The sequence below is a fragment of the Acanthopagrus latus genome, chromosome 17 (assembly GCF_904848185.1).
Source record: "Acanthopagrus latus isolate v.2019 chromosome 17, fAcaLat1.1, whole genome shotgun sequence".
NCBI lineage: Eukaryota > Metazoa > Chordata > Actinopteri > Spariformes > Sparidae > Acanthopagrus > Acanthopagrus latus.
Window position 1 is genome coordinate 16829649 of NC_051055.1, and position 27969 is coordinate 16857617.

At 43.3% G+C, this 27969-nt stretch overlaps 1 protein-coding gene across 2 annotated transcripts; it reads right to left on the reverse strand.

The window, feature by feature from the left end:
- Positions 1–4229: 4229 nt before the first annotated feature.
- Positions 4230–27953, reverse strand: mindy3 (MINDY lysine 48 deubiquitinase 3). 2 transcript variants are annotated; one of them, XM_037073465.1, is made up of 16 exons: positions 27764–27931; positions 26985–27319; positions 26592–26671; positions 26086–26146; positions 25179–25391; positions 24926–24977; positions 24034–24148; positions 23702–23775; positions 23457–23536; positions 23147–23217; positions 22158–22238; positions 12576–12648; positions 9525–9597; positions 7241–7328; positions 6305–6376; positions 4230–5182 (listed from the first exon to the last, which is right to left on the reverse strand). In XM_037073465.1, the coding sequence occupies exons 2-16, from the start codon at positions 27076–27078 to the stop codon at positions 5033–5035; spliced, it is 1377 nt and encodes a 458-aa protein (XP_036929360.1). In that variant the 5' UTR covers positions 27079–27319; positions 27764–27931; the 3' UTR covers positions 4230–5032. The 2 variants fall into 2 exon arrangements, with proteins under 2 accessions (XP_036929360.1, XP_036929358.1); XM_037073463.1 differs by lacking the exons at positions 4230–5182; positions 6305–6376 and adding an exon at positions 5465–5682 and having other exon boundaries at positions 7195–7328; positions 27764–27953.
- Positions 27954–27969: the final 16 nt, after the last annotated feature.

A 27969-nucleotide genomic window follows, 5' to 3' on the forward strand; every position in this document is an offset into this window, starting at 1 on the left:
GACCACATCTGAGCGCGCTACGGGGTTGGCGCGTCACAGCTCCTTTTATGGCACATGCAAATCTTCCGAGGCGATTTGGAAACTTCACCCTGAAACAATAAGTAATGTTAAAGTGAGATGAATAAAAACCACCCTCTCTCAAATCGGTCCAGGGAGGCGCGCGCGCGCGCGCGCACACACACACACACACACACACACACACACACACACACACACACACACGCTCACAGACTAATTGGCGCGCACGCACACACATAAGATTAATAGATCCTAAATAAAACCGCTCCATACTTTGTGTTGGCAACTCCGTCCAAACCATACCGTTTAAAGAGCAACTCCGTTTCCTTCCGTTGAGAATAATCTCTTGTAATTATGTCAGTAATTATTATGGCAGAAATCTCTTGAGCTGTGCAAGTTTGGGGAGTTTGGCCCTCCTCGTCATTTCACTCAACGCTGGCCGGGTCCCCCCCTCCGCCCTTAAACCTCCGAGGTAACATACTTCGTTCCTGCTGAAAATCATATCCTGTAATGTAAAAACTGCTTCACGGAGGTGACAGGCCAGACCGAGCTGTTATTTAGCGCAGCACGCTTGTGTAAACTCGTTTCTCTGTGCGTGTGTGGCGCGCAGAGAGGGGAGAGAGATGAATGTGGCACCAGCCCACAGCCGAATCCGGGATGGCTTGTTCGAATTAAAGGACAAGTTCGCCCAAAATTCGGACGTGGGCTACTGGGCCCCCTCATGCTGATGGAAAGTTTTGTAATCAACATTTCTGGAGCTTCACTGCAAAACGGCGTTGAAGAATTGTCCTAAATAACAGAGACAAAACATTAAATGGCTCCATACAGCCAAGCAGACACTGTTCAAATCTACAGAAGCCCCAAGATCCCAAACTGATTTAAAAGATTGTTATTTACACCCTCCCTTATGGTGCTTCCAGCTTAGCTTCTACAAGCTGATTTCAGCTTTAAAGGTGTACTATGAACTTTTTGGGGAAGACATTTTAATCAGAAGAGAAAAATCTTCTTTGACTGATATCCCAACTTCTATATTTTTATATCCAAACTATATCTATATCAAAACTATCCTATATTTCTATATCCAAACAAAACCAAACAGACAAGCCCTCTCCACTGAGAACAGTATGTTTATCCAGTTATGGAACAAAAACATTTATTATTTACTCTTTAATACTGTACATATCAAAATTCTGAGTGTGAACTGCACATTTAAATGGGTAAAAAAATAACATGTTTTTTAAAATCTGAATGGGATCTCAGCTCTTCCAGAGATCGCCATTTGGAGCCATTTTATGTTTTTTTTCCCTCCTGGTTGTTCTTAATATTTTAAAACAAGTCTCCATCGACTTCAGGTGTCTGCAGCATCGCTGACTTTGCAGTGAAGCTCCTTGTGAACTAAAACACATCACCCATCAACCAAGCGGCTCATGACCAAATTTGTATTTTTTGGGCTTTACATGGCTTTATTGACAGGACAAATTGAGATATGGCAGGAAACAGGATGAGAGAGAGGCGGGGTGACACACAGCAAAGGGCCCCAGGCCACTCGGTCCACGGGCCGCTGCAGCGAGGACAAAGCATCTGCACATTGGACGCCCGCTCCACCAGCTGAGCCAAACGGCGCCTCGGGTGAACTTACACTTTAAAGGTATCTTTATGTTTCATTCTGGAGTGGCCGGCGGCCTCAAACCGTGCTTGTATGTTGGTGTGTGAATGATGGCAGGAAAAGAAGAAGTCATAAGCGAGAGATGAGAGATACCATCAGCTGCCACGTATAACCCAAGTTAGTGAAGAATGAAACTCCACAAGCAGCCTCGCAGAGTAACAAAACTGCAGTGGAGCGGCACTACGGTCAGTGTGTGTTTTCTGTCAGCAGACCTGATGAGAACCAGGTGAAAAGGTGAGGTAAAGAGCGTGCGAGAAGAACCCAAACCTTGACCTGCCAGACGGAGATGTTTCTGGCCTCCACGCCCTCTACCTGCCCTGCTCTCCACCTTTGGCACATTTCCTTCCACTCATCCATCAAGTCATCAGTTCATCCATCCAGTTTCCTTCATTGCTTTACATAATTAGGGCAAAGTTACTTCAACTTGACACATCTCTGTGACGCTTTTCCTGGAGCAATGAAGTGTGTGTGTGTGTGTGAGAGAGAGAGAGGGGGAAGAGAGAGAGGGCCTGTTCTTCCTCAGCTGTTTCTATGTAAATTAAGACGAACAGAGGAAAAAAAGTCAACAAAACATGAGCATGTAGGAGACAGATGTGTTCCTGTACTTTCCTCTCGCCGACTGAAGAAGAAAGAGGCGGTGGTGGTGATGGAGTGGTGGGGGCAGCAGGCAGATGTATTTCTGTTCTTCTGCCCCATTTGGCTTTACTGCGGCGGTGTCGTGACGGCAGGTAACCAGCGTCTTAATGCGGTTTCAGCGTGTCTGTAATGATTTCCTCCACCGTCTTAGACCCAATAACTCTCACAGATATCCCGTTTCCAGGAATACACACATTTGCTCACATGTTGCCCGGGTTAAGGTCTGAATCGCAGATTTACCGCGGATCATTCGGGATTGATTGCTTCACAGTGGTGCTTTATATTCTACACCCTGTGCCCACGTTCCTCTTCTCCCTTCGCGAACTCATAAAAGGAGTTAAGCAGATTGTTGCGTCAGATTAGGCCCACATCCTTTATCCATTAGACAAATCCATTAGACACACACGCAGCCAATATCGGAGCACTCCCGTGAATAGATGCATACGGGAGCAAGTTTATCTATACAAACACAGAGTCAAACGCATAAACACAGAGTTAAGAACTCTTGTCCTGAGCCAGAGCAGGGTAGTTAAAGGCCAGAAAAAAAAAAATACATATTTTCCCTGTTAGCTGCAGCTCTATTTATCCACTGTTTTAGTGTGAGTTGAAGATATCGGCTGCAGAGATGTCTGCCTTATCTGTGGTGGAATGGTAACATTGGCCGTTCTCTATCTAGAAGCAGTGAAATGATAACGACTTGTAACATTTCCTGTTTAGACGGCGTGCGATCTGGAACACAGCAGTGCCACGGATGAGCGTCTCGCCCCGAGGGTGATGTCAAAGAAATATGGCCGCCTTGTAATTATGGTCAATAGTCCGTTCAACCGTTATCATTCAACCACAACATTACTGCTGTTTGGACACATTTATTTGAGCCTGGAAGTGAAACACACTGGATGTAATCAAAAAGGTGATGTTAGCTAGGAGGTGTTTGATGCTTACGTATTATTATCAATGATGCACTTTTACCTGAAAATAAGACCCCCCCCCCTTCCGATTTCATCCAATAACTTTTCATTTGCTACTCAACCGCTAAGTGTTGAAATGATAACAAATTGTCAGATTCCCTACGATTATACGACCTGCAACCTGCAATTCTGGCAGCACAACATTATCCTGGCATTCAAACTTCCCACTATGAGCACGATGTCAGAGGAAGGCTCAATACCCTCAACTATATTACCCAAAACTAATGTTATGTTATTCATTAGTATGCATGCTCCTTCTGCAAAGTAATACAGAAAGAAAACAGGTCCTACATTAAACTGTTTACAGCATCAACGAGTAACCAGCTCAGGATTTCTGAAAAGAAACATCATTGTTGAGTTTCCAGGTTGTTTTTAATCTATTTTTCAGTGCTGAGGGCAACAGAAGCTGAGTGTCATTCATTTTTATTATATTCAAGGGAAGGCTTATCTCTACAAGCCAGTATCTCCAAAATCGGACAGCTTCCAACAAAACCACCTAGATGAATTAATAGCACTAGGGTGAAGAGGAAAAATAAGTGCTTTTCGTTGTATTTTGGGGTAAACTGTCCCTTTAAAGTGCTGTTCTTCCAGCACTCATCATGTCCTTACACCCTGATACTTCTTTTTTAGGAAATAGTGACGATGAGGAAAGTTGCAGTCTTCATTTTAAGATTAATATATTCTGTTGTCAGAGAGGTACTTAAGTCACCATCAGTGTCCTGGAGATTTAGTGAATTACTGATTTAGAGTCTCCAGAGAGACGACACACAAGTTAGTGTGTGATTTAGTGAGGAGAGGATCCAGACAGACCTTGGACATCCTGAAACCTGAGGGTGTCCTGTTCTGGGGGTCAGGAGGACGTATTATTTATGAGTAGAAAAACACACACACACAGAGGAGGAATCGGACACCTTCAAATTTAAAGCTACTGAACGACATGATATTTGAACAAAAAAAGTGTTTATTCCAGAGCCTTTGAGTGTCTTAATAAATATGTGAGCACTTGGCCGACCATCCTAGTGTGGCGCACGAAGCACACACACATACAAACATACATACAGACAAAGCACCTGAACCAGATCCATCTTCGTCAAAACACTAAGGAAACCTCCTGTTCCCATCTCCAGCTCTCTGTGTCCGCGTTGGTCCCTTTACACTGTAAACTTTGTAAAGTGAGTGTGTGTGTGCGTGTGTGTGTGTGTGCATGAGTGAGTCTGTTTGTGTTCTCATATGTGGAAGGCTTTGGTAAGTTTTCCCTCAAACAGTCCTATAGCTGGATTAACAGTAGTGTTTCACAGTCGACTGGCTGTCCACGTGGTTTGGACCAAACCACTTCTGCTCTCTAAACATTTTCTATCTGTCTACTGCTAGAACTGTAGCAGAGGTGTCGGCACAGAGCAGAGCTGTAAAAATAAACAGTCATTCATTTTTTTTTGTTGTTTTTCTTTAAATAATCACAACATCCTGCGTGTCAATAACAAGCCATGGTGAACAGACAGTAGCATGAATTGTAAAAGGTGAGTTTGCATTTTTGAGGAATGTGTGAGCGAGGACAACGGGATGGATCTCAGGCATGTTTTTTGTTTAGTCCACGAACGTGTTTGTCTCAGTCTCTCGTGTGCATTTTGTGTTTTCTTCTCATTCGTTGTCGTCGTCGTGTCAGTCGTTTGTAATCTGCTGGCTTTTTAAGGGTCAGCGTGCAGAGGGGAAGCCGGAGAGGCGTGACACACAGGATGTGTCGGTGCTAGTTCAGTGACGGGGAGCGGTCGGTGGTCCACAGCAGCTCGATGTAGGGCCACTTGGTCTGTAGGCAGCGCTTGACTGGAGTGTCGTCCGTCCGAACCATAGGGTCCTCAAAACCTAGCACCAAAGACGTCCCTTCCACATACTCCACCTGAGAACACACACACACACACACACACACACACACAATGAGTCAACACACAAATTTAAACACGTTAGGCAAATGATTTGACAGGCTTTATGAAGAAATTGGCATTTTGTGCAAGTTGGAGTGCAACGCCACTGTGGGAAATACAAATCCCAAGTCTGTCACAATTTGTCAGAGGTGTTGAAGGTTCGAACTACAAACAAAACTCACTGCATCATAACAATGTTATGCGTTGAAAATGTGTATGGTGAAGTAAACATATTACATATGTAACGCTGTGATCTGAATCGCTCACTGAAGTTACACTGCAGAAACAAGTGATTCTAAAGCTGTTATTTTAAGGTAAAAAAAAGTTACATTCTGTTGTTTTAACTCCATTGATCTCTCTTCCTCTGGAGGGGTCAGAGGTGAGATGCAAAGGAATGGATGCCAAGATACAACACACACACACACACACACACACACACACACACACACACACACACACACACACACACACACACCTACCAGCTGCAGGGGAGCACTGTCAGCAGGTCTGTTTTTCCCATCTGGAGCTATGGGAATGGAATTGCCATCACAACCTCATAGGCGCCTTGCTGCCCTGTGCATGTGTGTGTGTGTGTGTGTGTGTGTGTAGGCGTGTGCTTTACCGTGGGCACACATGTGGTGCCACTCCTCAATTTTCAGGTGGCTGTATGGAAAAAAAAAAAGCCGAAGTACAGACTAGACAAAGTTGACGGATGAAGAAAGTGATATCCCTGAGTAACAGGTTTCTGCGCAGCCACCAACTACATCCACTGACAGTCATCCATCAAACTAAGCCTGCTTAATAGGCCTGCGTTTGACCATTTATCACGGCGAGGCTGCTGACAGTGGCCTCCGTGCTGAAATGACTTGGAGAAATAGGAGGCTAAGCCAGGGGTTTCTGGATGGATGGACATGCTATTAAGCTCGCAATAGCTACTGTTTATTCTGGAGTGGCCGGCCGCCTCCAACTGTGTGTGTATGTGTGTGTGAATGATGACAGGAAAAGACGAAGTAATAGGCGGAGAGACGGAGAGAATATCAAACAGAACCACCGCCATCAGCTGCTATGAATAACCCCGAATGTGAAGAGTGTCTTACCCTCTCGTTGTGGTTGGACTGTTTAAGTCCGTTGTAGTGGTAGACGGGAAACGAGTCTGGGATTCCTGAGTCCTGAAACACAGTTGGGGGGGGGCAGAGTGAAAAACATGCAATGTTGTTGGAGAGTCTCTGGGCAAACTGTTCTCACAGGGATGGAGAGACCCACAGAGGCAGAACATTTTTTAACCCAAAAGTCACACACACATCTCCGCCCGCAACCAAAAGCTTAACATCGAATCCCACACGTTAAAGCTGAATGTGCGTGTTTGTGCTCTGAAGCAAAACCAACCTCCAATTACCAGAAAGCAGCCAACACCAGAGAAAATGTCTTTACAATGACATTGAGCCAAAACACCTCCCGTGGACTTTGGCTTGAAAGGTGCAGAATGCTAATAGGGTGTGTTGTCTGAGAGCGTGTCCAGCTTCTCGTGTTTATATGCCTATATGTGAAACCTAAACCCTCACCCCAATCCCACGTGTGTCTGAGTGTGTGTGTCCACTTGGCTAATGGTAGTATAATTTCTTTGCGGCTTGGGGGCCATTGCTCCGGCGAGTCCCTAAAGCCCTGATCACTTTAACACAGCTCCCCTCTATCTCTCCCTCTCTTGTCTTCCTCATAAAAAGGCGTCTTTAGCGCTCACTCTAAGCTTCTCGTGAACACGCGCACGCATATATTTCACATGAGACACCGCAGGAATGTTTTTTGGCATAAAAACCTTTGATTTGCTCAAACAGCACACCACATATTCTTGGGAAATAAGACATTAGCGTCAGCCGGACAGCATGTGTGTGTGTATATGACTATTTTGTCCATGTGTTTTAACTGTTGGGAGGCATTTGTCACATTGTGTGCATGTGTTTGTTTGAGGCAGAAGTTCACCTCTGCGCACACACACACACACACACACACACACACACACACGCGCACACACATACCTGATCAGGGAAAAACTCCAACAGGAACGGGCCCAGAAGAATTATGCCCAAACTTTCCGGATCCAGTTTACCCTTCACCAGACTGACACTGAGAAGGAACAGAGACAGAAAGTAGAGGAAATACCGGTAAATAAAAAGTGAGCAGAGGAAAACAGATCCAGAAATCCACAGAGAGAAAACAGAAAGAACATGCAGGTCAAAAAAAAAAGGGGGCTGGAGGGAGCCAGAAGATCAGTGAAAGAATAACAGTCTGTGACATTTTCTGCATGAAAATCCAGATTTAAGATCACCTCATCAGTCAAGTGGAGAGTTATGATGCGTGTTTTGGTGAGTACGTGCATGTTTCATGAATACTGTGGTACAACTAAATATACCTCTTTCCAGACATTCCTACGTGTTAGATCAGTGTTATCATTATTCCTCCATGATAACAAAAATCTGGTCAGATTGCCCTTTTAAGGTATTGGGGAGAGAAGCGAGGTTTAAACTGAGACACAGAGGGAAGGCAGTGATTGTTCCTCCATCTATCAATTTTTTCTACAAACAGCACATGCAGCAGGAGGCATACAGAGCAGACAGTGACCCTGCTGAAGTGTCACTGAGCAACACATCTTTCAGATGTGTGGCTCTAACACCAGCCTTGTGCTCCCTTTGCAGGCGAAGTGAGAACAGAGAACATCTTCTCAGGGATCAATGAAAGATCTCATTCTTTATCAACAAGTGGTTGTGTGTTAATGGTCATCAGGGGAAGTAGCTGTTTATGGTGGATTTGCACGCTATTCACTGTATGACTGTCTATGACTTCATCATATAAAACTGGTTTAGAGATAAGATAATGGAGCATGCCACAGTTACTGGCTGTGCCCAATCCATTGTCCTGTTTGTGCAATCAGCTGATGTTTGTCTGGACTGGCATATATCTGTCATTTGTAACTGTATGCTGAATAATTATCACTCAATGTTGTGTTCATTTCACGGTACAATTGAATTTTGAGTTTCCTGCACAGACACGATCGAGTCTCACGATGCAGGATCAACTGAGGGAGAGAAGAGGACCGCCACAGGTCACACGACTTGGCTGCGGCTCGCTTCGAGACAGGATGGGCACAGTTTGGACCAACTCCAGAGAAGGTCCACGGATTTGTTCAACTTGATGTGGTAAAACTTGTAATGGAAATGCAAATCGCTGCAGCCAAAGGTGCCACCGGAAAAGCCCCATTTATGGACTTGTGTGATGTAATGATACCCAAGGCGATTACATGGGAGTAAGGACACGTGTCTTTGTGTTCTTGTCAAACTGTAATTATTATTAATATTGATCAATTCAGGTTTTTGATGACATCAGGTGCGGCTGTCCAGTTACCAAAATAAGAGAGAGATTATCTAACTGTTTAATCAAATGGCCTAGCTTCATGAATTCAAATTTTTTAACAATGTTTTTTTAAGATCCCAAGTATGATTAACTATCTGAAACACTACAAAACCAATGTAGTCAAATCAAATCAAAAGACTATCATTCCTTGAGGCTGTATCCTGACATATGCTGAGAACAGTAGGTGTCCACAAAGTTGGTTAACCACAAATAACGGCAGCTGATGGTCATAGGTCATATGATATGTAGAAATACTCACTGGCAACTTGAAAACAGTTTGAAGATGAATAATGAAAGTCTTTGGTTTATTTCTCCTACATGATCCTATTAATCACTTCTATACAAACCACTAAAAATGTTGCTTTTTTCACACGATGGAATCCCTGCAGTAAGTCTCTCACTGTGTGGTAAGGAATGAAACTCGCCTGTTTGCACTGGGAGTCTCCTCCCAGTTTGCCGTGTTGTGTTGTGATGTATCGCCCATCTGGGGGTCTGCTGAGCAGATTAGTGGTCCATTGACTTGGCCGGGCCCACGGCTGTGGCCTTAAGGCTTACTGTTCCACAGATGAGAACGTGCTTCTGTTTGAAGCGGCACTTTAAAGCGTTTCCTCCCTCTCTCAGTCTTTCTTCCTGCTGTTAATGATCTCCCTCTCAGCCTCTGTTTCGGACTTTATTTCTTTCTTTCTGCCTCAGCTTTTATAGTGGGTGCTCTCTGGTCTAATGTTATAGTAGCCTGGGTAGTGAAACATGAGCACGGGGCTGCTGACCTGGCCTGGCTGTGACTTAGGAGGTAGAACTTTAGAAGCTCTACAGGTGCCATACACACACACACACATGGGCAGAAAAAAAAAAAAAAACAAAAAAAAACACACACACACGAAATCAGAAAGCCTTGAACATGCAAGCACTTACTACTCAGGCTCTGAGACAAGGTCAAGGGCTTTCATCACGTCCTCCAGCAGCGACTCCGGGATGAAGCCATTATCTGGAGAGAGAGAGCGGGAGGGAGAGAGACATAAAGAGAGACTCATGCACTGGCTGACCCCGAGAAAACATAAAATACGGGCTTCAGTTGAAAACTAGGGGAAGCCTTCACCCACACACATATGGCACAAGCAGTATTTACATCACTGGCCCTGGGGAATCAACTCATCGGACACAACTTAAAACACACACGCACACACACCTTGTCCTTTCTCTCTGACCTACATTCCATGGCCGTGATGATTGCTTTACCTGCGAGGAGAAGCTTTAAATGCTAACATGTGTTTTTGCCCAAAAGAGCATTTGTGTGTGTGTGTGTGTGTGTGCGTGTGTCTGTGCACTTGTCTCATTTAAACACGTGAGCCTGCGTGGCCTCTTGTTTAGACACATACACAATCCCCAGGCGTGTTGTGAGGAAGATTAACAGATGCGTGCTCCACTTGTCCGCTTCCGAGCAACTCAATCTTGCCTCTTCAATGCCAGATGTCGTTGTCTCAGCGTGACAACTGACAGTTTGACAGCCAGGGCACACATACACCCCCACGCTCTACACAGGGACAACGACAAACACGAAATATTAAAGACCGGGCTGAGAGCGTGGGTAGCTCAGTGTGTATGTCTGATGAGTCACTGTAGTGCGTGTGAATGCGTCTGGCGCCCGTTTTCCACAACACAGGGAGCTGTGCTGACTCTACACATGACACAAGACAGATTTATGGCCCTTTTACGCACCACTCAACTGGCTACGGCATATGTGTATACACTGCAGTGTGTGTCATGTATAATACATCCTCCTTGGGTGTGTGTATTATACGCGTGCATTTATGTCTGTGGATGCATCTACTGTGGGCTCCCGCGTGTGTTTGTGTGTCTTTGCACAACCGTATGTGTGAGAAAAGACCATATGGGTCACAGAATGTCGTGGCAGACGAGAGCTTCAGCGGATTTGAGAATGTGCAAAGCGGTATTTTGCGCAACAGGAAAAGACGGATGAAGAACAAGGAAAAGAAACAAAGACAGACAGTGGAGTAGACATGTTTGTTGTCAGACGGGACCGCATTGCTCCACACACGCTCACATGGATCTCAACAAATCAACATGTTGTTCCTACAAGCTGGATAGTGAATTACGTAGCTTATAGTGGCAGAGAGGAGCACACTTCGTTTCACAATGAAAACACATAAATATGAAGGTAATTGTTACGACGGGTGATTTAGTCAGGTCCTCAGCTGCGACAGATACCTCCAACTGTGCCATGTTAACATGCTCATGTCTTGAGTGGGATCTCCCTCCTCCCCTTGTCTCCACAGCAGAAGAAAACATTCCACAGCAGATGCAAGCACTAAATGTTTAATGTCTACTCTCATCCCAGTCTCTAAGTGCTCATGAATACACACAAACATCCCACACTATAATCTCGAGACTGCATAAATAAATGCTCTAGACTTTCAGTCCATCTGACATGAGAATCTGCCTTCTCTTCAACTTTCTATCGTCACTGTGTCCCTCTCCAGCCCTGTTCACATTTGGCATCGTCCTCCGAGTGATCAAATCAAAAGTGGACAGCTCTATGTACAGGTGTAAACACCCCCAAGAAACTTTTGGGATCCAATCATTCCAACAATGTTCGGAGGTGGTCTGGGACATTCTTTTAGCAGTGTTTATGGACATGTGTTCTGGCCTACATCGAAGGACTGTTCAACCGACCTCCTCCTCCACGAAACAACATGAAGAAGCCACAACAACAATAACAATGGATTAAACACCGTCTGATTTCTATTTGGTCCACTGTAATGTAAATTACTAGTTGGGCTTACCAGTTGCGTTCACAACTGCTGTTACCTGCCAGTGTTTTCAGCAGACGGCTACGGCAGCAAGCAAACGGCAAATTCTAAATCATTGGTACCGTCTTGTAAATTCAACATTAAGTACAATACATATAGATGTTTCTTTCCTTGTAACAAGTGTCGTGGCATTGCTGTAAAAGCCTGTCTGTTCTCATGTGGTCTGTCTGCCTCTGTGTCTAAAGTGCAATGTACCTGCCAGCAGCTGTTTGAACTCACTGTTTCAACTGATGTCACCATTTAAACAATATTTAATAAAGAATATAACATTATGACGGTTAACATGTGAAATTTAACCAATAATATACCCACTCAACTTTGAGCATTGTTGCATAAAAAACTTTGTGAAACGCTGTCTACAGTAAGACTACTTGGTCCTACTTTTTAATTTGGCATACATGTTATTTTGTTCTTTCTTTGTGTAATAATGTTATCTTTTTTGTTCTAGTGATGTAGTCGTGTACGTGTGCATATAGAGTGGTGAAGTGAGATCCGATCACAAGACGAAGTTTGGAACACATTTAATTCCTGAGGTGAATTGACAGGCTCAAAGCTGTCCACTTGTGATCGGATCATTCAGGATGGATGGTCAAACCAAATGTAAACAGCCTCTCTGTGTCCTTCCCCTTGCCTTTTACCCCAGTCACCTCGAAGTGACAAGAAATTGGGTTAAGGAGATGGAGGAGGAGGAAGAGGAGGGAAGGAGCAGGATCGTTGACTCAGCTGTAAGACAAGCTGAGCTCACCAACATCAGCAACAACAGTGGAGATGAGAGGAGCAAAACAGCCCCTCGTTCTGCCTGCAGAGGAAAATAATGGAGACAAGGAACAAGACAGAAGAGGCGAGGAGGGCAGTGGAGGTCATAAATGCATCTGCTCAACCAGGAAGTAGAGGAGAGAAAGATAACATGGCCAGGATATTGTTCACTCGGTGTGTGTAGCTGTGTTAGAGTGAAAGTTTGGTTTAATTAAAGTACATCTGTGTGCCAGGTATTTCATAAAGCTGGTGTACTAATGAGCAAATAAACTATGACTATGTCTATAAAAACTAGTGTGCAGGGGGTGAAGGGCGGGAGATGTGAATCACTGGCAACATCATGTGCACAATACATGTAACACAGACACTTGTTTATTACCTTCAGGATCAAATGACTGGAAGACCCTCCTTGCCTGCTCTGATGGAGACTCTGGACCTACCAGGGACATCTCCTATAGGGAGGCCAGGAGGGAGAAGCCGAAAGAAGGAGGAGAAAAGAGAGGAGGATAAGGTGCATTAAAACATGACGAAGTTTAACTTAAAAGTGACCATGCAGAGATCTGTGACTAAAGCGAGGAGACAGGGGGTTCCAGTAAGACAGCGAACAGAATGAGAGCAGGGAGGGAGGAGGAAGAATTAGAGCACATTATGGTAAAATGTGGCTTAGTCAGTGTTGAAACATTAGAACATCATGAAGCAGCAAACATCTCGATCTACTAACAACTACCAGACTTTGATTGTTCTTGACAAAATTTTGCAGCAGTTATGTGCACATACCACAGTGAAGAAACATGCAGTACCACCCACTGCAGCAGTGTGTGATGCCCTGCCATTTTACATTGTACATGTATGTGGTGTGTGTGTGTGTGTGTGGGTGTGCGCGCGTGTGTGTGACTCTGTGTAATCTAAAAGGACTAGCGCAATCATGGGAGTTCATTGGGTTATTAACTGATCTGCTGATAAAGTAAGACGGCTTGTTTTCAGTACAAACACACAATCAGGAAATCGAGTCTTACATATACTGCCCGTGATTAATGGCGAGCTCTACAGTGTTTGTTTGCTGGTGACGTTTCCAAAGCGCCATGTTGGCAGGGAGTATAGAAATGAGGGGGTGTGCATTAGCATGTACAAGAGGCGATGCCCCTTTCACATAGCCTACAACGTACATGTTGATTAAGGGCTCTGTATCGCTAAGGGCATCACTTTTCAAACAAAGTGCTTGTCAGATCATCTATGAGCATATGCCCCCCACCCAGCTTGAAACTGGAAACCTGCATTTGGCAGTTTTGTTCTCTTTTTCCAATTTTCACATGACTATTTCTATGTGCAAGAATGCTGAGAAACAACTGATTGAAGGCGTGCACAGTCAACCTCATGTATAAGAATCGCCCCAACTGCGTTGAAACAATAAGGAAATGCAAAAGACACAGCTGGCAGGCTTTTCACCCCGGATTTTGCTGGTCTGCAGTTGGACGACATGTTGAACTACCAAGTTTGTTTTCAACACAGAGACCTGAGACAGACCTCTTGGGATAGGAACGACTTCCCACATCCGCTCTAATCTTATATTTCTAAGCATTATCAGATCTTGAGTGGAGCTCACAGCAAGTTAAACAGCTGGATAATCATCAGTTTCTGATAAGCAACACAGCAAGCAAACAATGATAAGGAGAATGAATGAAGGAGAATCCTATTTCCTTGAATATATTCCGTATGAATAACAACAAGAAAAAAACTCAGAGAAGATACCCGGGATATTTTCCTTAGAGAGAATGAAATGAAATACTTCTCAAAAAGATGCCTTTTTAGCCTTAGCTGTCATAAACACATGCAAAGTGTGTAGGCGAGAGTCAGAGGGTTCTCACTGATCTTCCATTAGAGAGAGGGGAGGGAGTGCATTTATGACAACAAAGTGCTGGACAAACACACAATGTTTTCAGAGAACAAATGAACCTTGCTCATCTACTTTAGGCTGGCCTTTATTAAAGCTTGAGCCTCGGATCCACGCAGGCTGCTAGGGTTTCATGGTCTACTTATTACTGTATTCAGGGTTTACTCAGGCAGAGAGAAAGAGGGAGAGAAGAAGGCAGCGAGGGAGGACAGAGGGGTTCAGGGGGACACATCGAGAAGAGATGACTCCCAGCTGCCGGCTCTTCAGATGCAAAGAAAAACAGGCGAACACGCGCTCACACACTGTTCTGTCACACAAAGTGACGTGATGTGTTAACATTACGGGCTCCATAAATCTGACGGTACATTTATCATTAGATGGATATGTCTGTTTCACTTACAGGGGTGGACAAGGGTCATTCTGCTGTCTCAGGAGGAACAAAGTGCTAAAATGGTTCCTTAGCGGTCGTCACACTCACTAAATGTGGGATTAATAGTGAGGTATGTATCATGTAACATGAACTGTTTTGAGAAGCTGTAACTTAAACTTATATGACACTAAAAGAACAGATACCTGGACTAAGTAAACACGTATCTCTTCCTAAAGTCATGAGAAGCTTAATCGATCTTGGTCCGCCATACACAATCCTGCAGCTGTATGTCCAGTGTGCCTTGTGAACCACAGCTCAGTGAACTCAGTTTATTGTCTTCCAGAGCAGGATGGACAGTCTGTGTAAATCACCTGCCAATACCACAGCAACAGGATGTCAACACTTTACTGGAAGACAAATGCTCCAAGTGGTCATCAACTATTATTGCCGGTCTATATGCGCTAATATAAGGCTAACGAGCGGTGGAAAAGAATAGAAAAGACAATGACTCACATGAGCGTAAGGTCATGTGCACAGAAATTACATGACTGTGTGCATGTGTGATGACAGGTCTGCCTGGCTGTCTTTGATCTGTGTTTTATTAGAGGCCTGAGGAAGATGCTGCTGAGTTGGAAAACATGTCATGGAGCTAACACACTCCGCAGGGAAGGCGTGTGTGAGTTTGTTTTTGTGCTGCATCGTTTCTTTCCTCTCAATCCCACTGTGTAGCAGTATGTGTTAGCGTGTGTGTGTGTGTGTGTGTGTGCGCGCGCAATGAGAGAATCTGTGCAGCAATAATTAGGCCTATCCCTTGCCAAAATGTGTTTGCTTATACTGGAAAACAAGCTGTTATTAAATTCTCTAAATCGCCGCAAATATTCATGCTCATGTAGAGACACTGAGTGCACTGATGCCAGGTCCTTTTGTAAGTGTGCGTTTTGATTTAAAGGAGCACATTCCAATCCCCACAGACCGACCTTAACGGAGCAAAAACAAGCTACCCTACATAGGAACAAAGCAAGAACAACACACACACACACACACACACACACACACACACGCTTCACCCCGAGGACTTAAATAGACAAAGTGATGCAGAACATTTGCTCTGAGTAAAACCAGAATACGTTGAGAACAAAAAACATGGCTTCTTTAAGAGCCAGCAATTCCAAATGACTGAAAGGGCTTTGGGGTGAGTGGGAGCATTTGTGTATGACAGTAATAAAGTCACATCCATATGGCTCTCCTGAATGTATTATACATTGCGTGTGTGAGCCTCCATTTTCTTAATGAAGTTCTGAATATCTGTCTTTTTTTATGACATTGTCACCCAAAAAAAATGTTTAAAGTCGTCAATTTGAATAAACTGATACATTGGATTAAATGAAGTGCCGAGCAATACAAATGCAATATATGACACTCCCAACAAAAAAAGGGGGCACAGCGTCATCAGAGTGTTGGGTAACTACTGCTAACTTTAGCTGGGGTTAGCTAGCAAGATCAGTGAGCTGTTCAGCTGGTGGTAATCTTCGCTGATCCTGCCCAGACTGGGAGCTCGGAGTCAGAGCACCTGGGAGGTATTGGTGTTGATTCTATTGGACCACTTAAGGTTCAAACTGGAAAGGGGCTAACTGGTTAGCATGCTAACTTCAGTAGATATCTCTATATCATGATGCGATACACACAGATGTCTGTGATATAATGTCAAAGCTGTTATTTTTTCATATTTTGTTAATTATTTCAGTTAAATTCTATTGTTTGAAAACTAAAATTCTTACATATTGAACCTTGAAGTAAACACAAAAGGCTCATTCCTAGCTCGTCAACACTTTGGGAGTTGATGGTTGGGCCTGAAATTTACACAGTCAACAATTGTTCTCCACAATCGCTGACTCAGTGCATTTGTGCGGTAAGTGGTGGGGCAAACACTTTTTCTTTTTGGACTGGACTGAAACTGTTTTTGTTGAAACACTAAACGCCAACAAATATAAATTGAAGCAGACCATTTCTTCAGACAAAAACATGCTGCAAGGTTGGATCATAAGACTGGAAAACAATCCTGTGCCATCTAATTTTACAAAAAGACATGCAAAAAAAAAAATTAAAATTAAATAAAATAACTTGCCCCTCCAGATTTTCTGCATCACACCCTCCGAGAGCAGACAGAGTACCAAGCTCAGCTGATATTCCTATAACCTCTTCACATTTTTGGGGGGGAAACTCTTCTGACCACTGCCTCAACCTTCACCTCTGGCAATCTGCACTTGAGCTGCTCGCTCCTCACTAGACTTTGAGGCTCTCTTGGGTTGACAACTCATCCCTTGTGGGCCTTTTTCCTCTCTCGCCCTTTGTCATGCCCAGTCTTTTTTTTTTTTTTTTACCTGCCTTTTCCTGTGCTAAGTAGGTACTCCTGTTTTGGAGTTTTTCCTGCCCTTCCACCCTTGACTTTTTCTTCCATTCTTCCTTCCCTCCTTTCATCCTTTATCTCATCATGCAGGTAGCCACTTCAGGATAGACAGGTAAGCATAGTACTTTTCTAGAGTTACTCTCTTTCCCTCCGGTCCAGCCAAAGGGCTATTGTGTGTGCTGAGAGGCTCTGAGTGGCCATAGAGTGCGTCTGAAGGGATCGGTTTTCGAGACAACAAAGCAGAGGTCTCGGACAGTGTCTGCTGCCTTGTTCTTAGCGGGCAGCGACAGCCTCACTACATGACATGCTGAGGAGGGAACTGAGGAGGGAGTCTGTGTGGGAGGGCTTGTCATGTAGAGTATGTGTGTGTGCTTGTATGTGAGTGTGTTTGCTTCACCTTAACTAGCCTGTGTCCCATGTGATTACGAGTCCAGAAAACAATGGTAAACCAATCTCTCTCACTAACATAAGGAGTGCAAGCAGTTTCTACTGTATGTTTGTGTCTCAGTGTGTGTTTCAGGTGTGACAGATGGGACAAAGTAATGATTAATGGTGCTGTCTTGGATGTGAAAGATGATGTCTCACCAGAAAAGAGAGGAGACACTGGAGGATATTACATAGCATTATGATGGGTCCTATAACAGCAAACTACACACAGGGGAGAAGGAAGAATAATGCAGCACACACACACTGTCAGAGACAGCTTTTCATCACATTACAATGGCCCTTTGGTCTGACCTGACACAGATTATTAATGACTGTTAATGTACGCCGCTTTGTTATTTAGTGTTTGTCTGTGGCCCGCACCCTCTGATCACATTAAGAACAGAAAGTAATCCTCTTTAACAGAAAGCACAAAAGTCTTATGTTCTGTTACGTGGATCAGAAAACCCATCAGTATCTGGTGTGACCACAATTTGCCTCATATAGTGCAACACATCTCCTTTGCATAGAGTTGAACATGTTGTTGATTACGGCCTGTGGAACGTCGGTCCAATACTCTTCTATGGCTGTACAAAGCTGCTGGATAATGGCAGGAAGTTGCTGTTGAACATGTGGAGCAGAGCAACCAGAGCAGGCTGAATACAGTCCATGCAAGAACTAGGTTTTTTTTTTTTTTTTTCAGCTTCCAGAAATCTGGAAATACCAGATCCCTGCGACATGAGGCTGTTCATCACTATGCTGTAAAATGAAATGATGGTGGCGGATAAATAGCACGACAATGGGCCTCAAGATCTCGTCAAGGTATCTGCATTCAAGTTGCCATCATTATCCATAGACTGTCTGCCTATAACATGACCCATACACTTCTCCAAAGTGCCAGATGCCAACAAAGGTGAGCATTTGCCCACTGTAGTCAGTGATGGCAACAAACTGCAGTTAGGTCAAGAACCCCGATGAGGACAATGAGTACGGAGATGAGACTCCCTGAGATGCTCCCTGACAGTTTGTGCAGAGATAAATTGAATCTGCAAACCAACTATTGCATCAGCTGTCCAGGTGGCTGGTCTCATACAGTCAGGTGAAGAGGCTGGGTGTGGAATTCTTGTGTTTACGTGGTTACACATGGTCTGCTGTGCTGGTCAGACATAATGGCAAAATCTCAGAAACAACACTGAAGATGACTGACAGTAATCAAATGAACATTCAGTTCACTGGTAACAGCTCTGATGCCATTTGCATCTTGGCAAAGGAGATGTGTTCAGTAACACAGTTTTAATAATGTGCTCAAAAAATGAGAGAAAAAAATATTTTCTGTGAGTTAAAAGTCTTTTATGAATCTTTTATGTATCTTTTATTTCAACTTGTGAAAAATGGGAATTGTGCTTATATTTTTGTTGAGTAAATATATATGTACAGTATCTACAGTATACAAAGAGTTGGTCTCATGCAATGCATAACAATGGAACACTTTCCTGGATTATTTAATACATTCTTATTTCTATTTTGAATACAATCTAAAGTCAAGGGTAGCTTACTAGCTATGACACCTGTACAAATTCCATTGACAGAAGAGGGCAGTGAGACGCAGTCGAAAGGTCTGGAAAAGGTTTGCAAGATAATCTCGAGTTTGGAATGTTTTTATTACACAACGTTATTGATTGCTAGAAAACATTATGTTTTTCAGCAATATAGCCCCATCATATTGGCAATGTCTTCAATTTACTGTGGTTATGCCAATAAAGCGTCACTGAAGGACAGTGACCTACATTTATGGTGTCTGCACACTTTAAATTCTCCCTGCTCCCTACCAGTCCTTGAAGGACATCTTGCATGTGTGTGCAGACAGAAGCAAGAGTCTTAAGGGACACTGAGCGCCGCAGCGGCTGCTCTCCCTCCTAGTAAATCACTGACCCCGAACACGACTACTGTACACATACACGCACAAAAACACACATGTAACTCCCTGGAGAAGCTGAGACACAGCCTGTGAACCTCATCACTCAGTGAGGAGAGTAAAGAGCGAAGAGAAATGTCACCGGAGGATCGCTGCCCCCCTTCCGCTTTCCTGAGTGACCACTACACCATTCTTTAAAGTGCATCCTTCCTTTCTACTTCCTTTCTTCCTCTTTCCTTCCCATGAGGGACCAATAATGTGAAGAGGTTGGCTGAGGAACGCTGGCGAATCCTTTTCTTGGGCCACTGAGCTACTGTACACTGGAGTGGATAGTTACTTCAAAGAGAAAAGCGGGAAAAGGAAGGAAGAAAGAATCCTTTTTTAAACATATTGCATGATACGTCTCATCAATCATCCCATCCCTCTTCCCCTTCACTCTCTGTCTGTCTTTCTTCTTTTCACTCCTTCCTCTGGCGTCTCAGAAACTCTTGTCCAAAAACAGATCCCATTACATGCAATTATATACACTCAGCCACTTTCTCACATGCACACACACATTAATACAACGGAGGACAGAGAGGGAGAGTGTGGGGGGTGTTGTGGGTAGGAATCAGAGATGGTGGAATGGTCTTTGTGTAGGTAGATTAGATAAAAACACTAATGCTATTAAGCTGATGGTCTGAAAGCTACAGTGACACACTGACAGCGACTCGGGGGAATACACACCCGTCCCCAATGGCAGACGGAAGGAGCCACTGAAACATCAGAGGCAGGGATCATATTTGCTGCTTTTGTAGAGATGGCTCTATATCGGACCTAAAAAGCCACATAACCAGGTAGCGTGTATTTTTGTATCACGATGCCTGGGAAATCTCAGTGCTTCAAATTAGCTCTAAACATAGACTCCTATTCAAGGAGGGCTGCACTGAGGTCCACCAGCAGAGCACCCTCACCCCACGTCTTACCCCTTCAGCTCTGGCTCAAAGCTTTGGAGCCGGCATGGTGTAGCGTCAGTGCATATACGTCAGTGCATATGTGTGTGTGTGTAAGTATGTTCCAAACCTCCAGTGGGACAAATGGATCCAGATGGGAACTCTGGAATCACATTCCCTCCAGGAAGCCATCCACCTGAATATCCCTCCCTCCCTCCCTCCCTCCCTCCCTCCCTCCCTCCCGACACACACACACACACACACACACACACACACACACACACATCACCACTGCTAATCAGGATAAAGTTCCCTGTGCTCTGGAATGTGTGTGAATGTGTGTATATGTGAACATGTCACCAGTGCCGGGGGAGTTGTAGCTATCGGTAAGTCATCAGCGCATGGATGACGACTTTGAGTCATCACTGAGCCAACACATGACCCACTTGCCTAGCAGGCTTGAAATGAATGCATGTAACTGAGCTTTTAATCAATGGTATATCAAGGGTGTGGCGTCATGATGGAGATGATTGCCGGGGATTTTTCTGCATCTCTGGTGCCGTTTTCACAACAGCAGGGAGAATCGATTCGCTACAACCAAACCGGCAAGCTTTAGTGTGCGGGCTACAGCAATGTATTAAGTTACATGATCACTGATGGAGATAATAAACATGTTTGTTTGAGTACAAAACTGGGTGAGTGTGTGCCCACATGTGCACACATCCTCACTAGCATGAAAATCTGATGATTCATATTTCTACCAAAGAGCCAAAGTTTCTCTCATTGCCAAAACCACATCATTGACCCCAATTAGGCAGTGCATTCTCGACATGCGTATATGAACAGTGTCGATTTTCCTTTTGCCCAAAAGCTATCTACTCCGATGTATTATTTTCTGATGGCTCAAGGGTGGATTTTCTGCAGCACAAAATCTAACAGATTTTTCAACGAGCAGCCATTCATTGCACTGCACTTTAGCCCTGGGTATTACTATAACATAAGAGTGGATGGAATTTTTGTTTAGTGATACTGACATTTAAAACAACAGCCAAATTTCCAACAACTGACAAACCAGACACTGGGCAAGTGATCAACCCAACAAACTGCTGTCCATGCAGTTAAGTATTAAAACAGGGGAACAAAGCAGACAAACACTAAAGGAGACTAAAGCCTCACTCCTTTCGAGACAGGTGTCTTTCCTCTTTCTCGTTTTGATTTTTCCTATTAGCTCTTATCATCTTTATTTAGATTGAAATATCCAATAATCCAATATTTGTCAAAATCTCAGACAATCAACAGTTTGTTGTCTAGTTCTTTGCAATATCTCTCTCTTTATCCAATTGCCCTGTTCTTAATACTTCTTCAGAAACAATGGAAACTCAAACACGATGATGCTAAAAGAGATGCTTGTGATTTAGTTCCTGGGTGCCGTTTCTGGGACTCATTAATTCAAGGGACAGCTTTGTATAACAAAATACAAGTGCCAGGACAGAAAAATGTTTGATCCATATTGTTGAAATTAGCCTGACAGTGAAGGTAGACAGAAGTATGTTGGAAATGGAGGCTTTCCATGGAGTCCAAATTCGGCAGTTTACATCATGGTCATATATCATGAACCCCACTTTGTTTAGTTGATCACAGATGGTTGAGAAACTAAAATCGTGTTTCTGTGTGCAAGAGAGTGAGAAAAAGAAGGCATGTAGATGCATGCGTGTGTGCGTCTGCACTTGTTAAATTTGGAAGCTGAGCACTTTTCCCCGCAATGCTGGATAGGTGAAAAGCCAAGAAACAGCACTGGCCATATATGACTATCTCCAGTTCTCATTTTTCCCTCCCCTCCCCTTCGCCTTCTCTTTTTCCCCCCACACTGATATCTGACCTGCACTTTATTAAATCTTATAAGTGCTGTCCATATTTTGGTTTTTCTAACCTGCTGTGTGGACTGACTTGTGTTACACGCTGTGTGTCTTGTGTGAGTGAAATATGTGTTTGGTCGCTTATGGAGTGAGTGAGTTGTACTTGCCTTGGTGAAAAACACAGAGAGGTGAGTTTCACTGCCAAGGATCCAAATAGGGAACTTTGGAGACTTGAGGAATGCCCCGACCTGAAACACACACACACACACACACACAAACGTGCATGCACACACACACACACGCGCACACACAGAGAAAAGGAATGCATCAAAAAATTAGTGTTTATTTTCAACTGCTCAATGTAGGCCTTTTTCACAAAGTACATCAATATCTGAAAAGGGATTACATTTCACAGTACATGATGAGCATATTACTTCTCTGGATCCTAAACAAAAGGGTCAATTAAATGCATATTATCAAAGATAATATTCCACTCTTATTCACAATAACAATTAAGAATGTGTATATATGACCAGACATTAACTTATTCAATATGACTTGGTCTCCCAAATCACTCTTTACAGTGCTCTGGTTACTTTGGCAACCATCTACTTGCTATTACCTTATTATGGCTGCTTACTTTGCCTATTTACAGAGTTCATGTCTCATCGCTAGCTTTTTTTGGGCTTGTATATGTTGGCAATGATAAATAAATAAATAGCCAAGATCCATGTTTTCCACAATTACTAAAATATGTCACGTCACAGGCATTTTAAAAATTGTTTTGTGGTCTATTTTTAGTAAATGTGTAAGTGTGCCAGAGAATAAAAGTGTAAAGAGAGAAAGTAGGGAGTTCACAGTTGGTCTGTTGGGACTGTTCCTTCCAAACATGTTTTCACATGGGAGCCCCTATTGTGACTCATGTTTAAATATTAGACATATCTCACATAAGTGCAGAAGTAACAGAGAGCATTTATATGTGCATTTGTATTCCTCTCATCCCTGATCTTACAGTATACAATGGGTGGGTGCCCATCTCTATTCATAGAACGTCTTGATTAGACAAAATAAAACAAAAAACAAACACAAATCATGCGTGTATTGTCCATGACCACTCATCAGACAGTTTGTAAAGGGAACATGTATGTGTCTGTACCTTGCAGTAGCGTAGTGACTCCATAAGCGTGAGGAAACCAACGGATGCTTGTTTATGAATACCATGCAGTTCTAAAAAGCAGGGAGAAAAAAGAACATCAAAATGAGAATATGTTAAATTACATCAAACTGGCACCAGCTCTTGACTTTTGTACAATGCTGTGGGATATAAGAATGATTGCCATCTGATGGTTATGGTTTAAATTCGGGGCCACAAAATTAAGCTCTGTGAGTGTGGTATGTGTGTTAATGATTCTGTTGTGTGAATATAGCGTGTCTGTGTGAATGCAGTAACTTCAATGAAGTCTTACTCATGCCAGAGCACTCCCTGTCTCCATCCCAGACATTTGAGACAGCGTGGCCAGTTACAAGGAGGTTCACCAGGCTCTGACTGAAAAGGCAGATAAGAAAGGAGACATCAGTAGTTCCTGAGACGACATAAGATATGCTGTACCCCTTTATCACACAAAAAAAGGACTTTGGAGCAATGTGTCATTTTCTTTGTCGGCCTAACTGATGAGAGCATAGGACAGTATGATGGGAAGAGTTGTTATACCTGCCATGGCCATGCACAGGGTCTATGAGAGGCTCCATTGTGTCCTGGATCTCATTTCTTATATTCTCTATGCCCTGCACAGACAGGACAGGAAAAGACAAGCCTACATTTATTTTTTGTGGGTTTAAAGATCGATGTAACACACAGGAAAAAATAACCTGAAATGATGAGACACAGTGATTATGACTAGCAAAAAAATATTGTGTTTTAGGTTAAAAACATTAGTTTCACTTTGCTTTGTACACATTACTTAATAAACATCAACATACTCATCATTTCCAGTCAGTATTTAATATCTTCCTCCATATCTCTACCCAGCTGTTTTCCTTTACCTTGGTGAGGATGACAGAGTACAGGAAAAGCAAGACTCCACAGCACCCCCTCCAGGTGTGGTAGAGAGACAGCACCTCCTCTTTCAGACCAGACACTGACATTACAGTTCGCTTACTGCCAAAGGGGAACAAAAACATCATGTTGATCAATGACACAATCTTGAGACTTAAAAGGATTTTGGGGGGGTTTGGGCTCAATGAGACAGATGGATTAAATGTATCTGTAATTTCAGGTGACAATGGGCCAGAAATCAATCAAATGCATCTGAGGACAAAAAAAAAAAAAAAAAAAAAAAAAACTGATCTGGAGCCTCTATTTGGAGCCACGCCCCTGTTTTGCTTCGCCTCGGAGAGCTTGCTAGTTCATTTGTCTGTCTTAGTTCAGTGTGCAGTTCTTCACTGTGAGTCAGCACTGTTTTTTGCTGACTCTGTTCTCAGCTGCCAGTACGCCTGTGTGATGAAATTTCAATATTCCTCTGGCAAACGCAGCCTTGCATTCATTTAGTCTGTGCGTGTGTGACAGGCAGTTTGTGTGCGAGAAAGGTAGTGAGAGGTAGTTTTTTTTTATTAGGCAATCAGTGAAACTGCTGAGTCAGCAACTTGTGAGCGGAGTGAAAAAGCTAATTCAATGTGAAAGCCAATTCTCGCAGACTAGATGAATCAAATATCACCCCTCCCCTCCTTTCTGCTGATAGTATCTTCTGAGATATATGGAGTTCTCTATCACAGCACTGCATACTGGCTATTGTAAAGCAAGGATTTGTGAGGAAGTAATCTCTCCGGAGACACACACTATTATTTATGTCAAGATTATCTTCACTGAGGAAGAGACAGTCATGAGGATTAGATGCAAGGTGTTAGCTGTGGTGAGAACATTCAAATTGTCACTTACTGAAGAACACTGTGAAATCTCTCAAAGCCAAGTTCCTCAGCAGCCAAAGCAGCTAGGCACAAGGAAACACACACACTGAAGGATCACAGCATGACACAGAAAAACTCCACAATGTCAAACAGTTAGTCAAGTTACTATTATTGTCATTGACGGTAAAATCTAGGGTTGCGTGAATGAGTGCGCATTCGTACATTTGTGCACGGTTATTCTGAGTGTGCGTTTGACGTGGGAATATGACAGATGCAGGACTCACTGGGTTGCTGCTCCTGTGGTGGCTGGCTGCTCTCCGGCTCTGGCATGTCCTGTGTTTGTGACTGCGACTGTGTCTGCGTGTTGGTATGTGTGCTTGGATGTGGGCTCTGTCCCTTGGCCCAAGTCACCAGGCAGAACCCCGTGGAGGGACTGGCGCAGGCAGACTCCAAGATTTCACTCAGAGTGGAACACAGTGCTGTTTTCTGTTCCTCCTCTAACGGATACGAGCATAAAACATGCATGATTTAACGAGCCATTAGAGATGGCCGGATGATACAGAAGCTCTAAAACTGGTCTCACTTCTGTGAAGCGGGCTGTTTGGAAACATCACCGTTTGGAGCTTGTGTAGAATAAAGAATTTCACAGGACTGTGCTCCATTCAGTTTGACAGCTTTTGAAAGTTTTAAAATACTGTAAGTGACTGACACATAAAAAGAGGGAAGAATAATTTAGGGAGTATCACTCTCCAGTCACATTATATTGTTACTCAAGAAATTCCAGATAAATATCAATTACAAAGTTGAAAATCATAATAACATCTAGACCTTTTTGACAGTGCAGGATAATTTGATTGCAACATATTGCACAATAACATCTATATTTACGGTAATGCAGGACTTCCAAACATTCAGATTTAATAACACAGCGGCTGCTAGGACATTTATTGCACACATGAGACTAAACTATGAGTGCCAGTAAGGTGTGGTGGTGCCTCAGCCACAGTCTTAAAGTGCTGCCATAAGTTTTACAAGCCACCAGATGTCACTGTGTTTGCTGAGTTTGAAGCCCCTAAGCTTCAAATCTTTTTATGGCACAAACAGAATGTAAGCCCCAAAGCTTTACAAGGCACCATCCACTCTCAAATAAAGGGTATACAACTGTAATAAACAATGGTTTGGATTTTCTACCTGACATCTGTCTCCAGTTGGAACTTTCTCTGCTGAAGAGGATGTTCTTTAAGAGGAAAGCCTGCAAACAAAAAAAAGAAAACAAGTCTCAAAATTTGCAATAAAATATTCCATGGTCCAATACGCTACACTTACTACATATTATTTGTCTATAGTCCACCCTCACAGTAAAGACTTTGGTCTTTTGAATATATGATTGACCCTTTTGTTCTGTCAGTTAACCAACAATTCATATACATGCAAGACTAAAACAATGATGCATATATAAGTCAGGTATAAAAGAATCCTCACTATAAAATCCCCTAGTGACTTTGTAAAAGGTGCATGCTGTAGAGTGACGCAGACCAAACTGCCCCATTCTTTGCCATACAATGTTAAGTACTTCCACCTAATGCTCTGGTGGAGGTCTGTGAGGGCTCAGTACTTAGCCCTCCCTTAGTACTTAGAGAGAATGCTGCAAATGGAGACTTTGCACCAATAGCAAGGAGTTTTAAATTGAACCATACCTGGACAGGTGCGATGACAGCACAAGGGCCTCCTTCAAACTGCTCCAGTGCTGTGTGCTCATTCTCACTGAAAACAAATCCTGTAATGAGGATAAAGTGAAACGTTGGGTCAACAGAGTGCATGCACTGGTCATTTCCAATGTCAGAGTGAATAAACGATAAACTCTAAAGCAGGAATTAATATGTGCAGTGTTCACATCAATCACATGTACAGCAGAAGGGTATCTTACTGCTTATATGAACTTCAGTTAAGGAGGAGGATGAGCAAAAAAAATATACAGTTGAAATCTGAATACACCTGTCTCTCCACTGCACATAGGTAAAAATCTCTGTAACATCTATTATGTCTTCTCTGTTCATTCACATCATTGCACCGGGACAAAGCACCATTACCTTGGGTCCATCTACGGAAGATGGAGGCAGACACTCCTCCACTGGAGGGTCTCCCCCAAACCAAATCCACCACCTCTTTATTTAGCTCCGACATGACAACTTTTCCTGTCGGTGGATCCACGGCCACTCCTTCTACAGTCCAACAGCCACGAGGGGACAAGACAGCTCCGTTGAGGCTAACTTGCCAGCTCTTTCCGCGGTTTATAGTCCACTTCTCTGGCCAGGTCGAGCCTGTGGCATTGGCCACAAGCTACCTGTGTGGCACGATACAGTCTGACTCTACTGGCTGGCAGCAAACTGGCGGGTAGGAATGACATTAACGTTGTCACAACAGCCTGCAAAGTAAAGGGACAGAAACATCAGATATTGTTACCATCTACAAGATAGCACGGCTTTTTTTTTTTTTTTTTTTAGGCGACAATGGCGCGATATAGCTAGTTCACACACCAGTGTAATGCGAAATACTAGCTCGTATAAAGCTAACGTCCGTTAACGTCAAATAGCTTGAACAGTCGGCTGCAGTAAAAGCACTGACAGCAAGATGACAAGTAGCAATGTTTTGCGGCGTTGATACCTTGTTGTCAAATAACCGTGGCAAAGGTAGGTGTAAAGAGCTGAGTTGGCTTGATAATGTCAGCAGTTAGCATTAGCTTTACAACTAGCAGCTAATCTTTCATTGCTTTGTCATTCAATTACTTCTCGCACCACAGCGATGTCGATAGCTGCCATATGAATTCATACTCTTTGTCACTGGTTAGATAACATACACGCTTAATTACCTTTATAGACAGTAGATCAATTGGATTCCGTGTTGATTTGATATTTTGGTAGCAATTTCACTATGACCAGCGTCTGTCATTCGTTTATTTACAAGAGAATTGTGAAAAAAAGAAAAGGAAAAAACTGCCGTACATTTTACGTGAGTGCCCATTGGTTGAAATCCAGAAAGTTCCAGATGCGTCAAGGGGTACAGCCTTGACGCGTT

Excerpts from the sequence above, each read along its gene's own strand:
- mindy3 (XM_037073463.1), bottom strand. The coding sequence starts at position 27,078 with ATGTCGGAGCTAAATAAAGAGGTGGTGGATTTGGTTTGGGGGAGACCC. Across the intron at positions 26,147-26,591 it reads CTGTCATCGCACCTGTCCAG|GCTTTCCTCTTAAAGAACAT; the intron begins GTATGGTTCAAT and ends TTTTGTTTGCAG. Across the intron at positions 22,239-23,146 it reads AGTCACTACGCTACTGCAAG|GTCGGGGCATTCCTCAAGTC; the intron begins GTACAGACACAT and ends TGTGTGTTTCAG.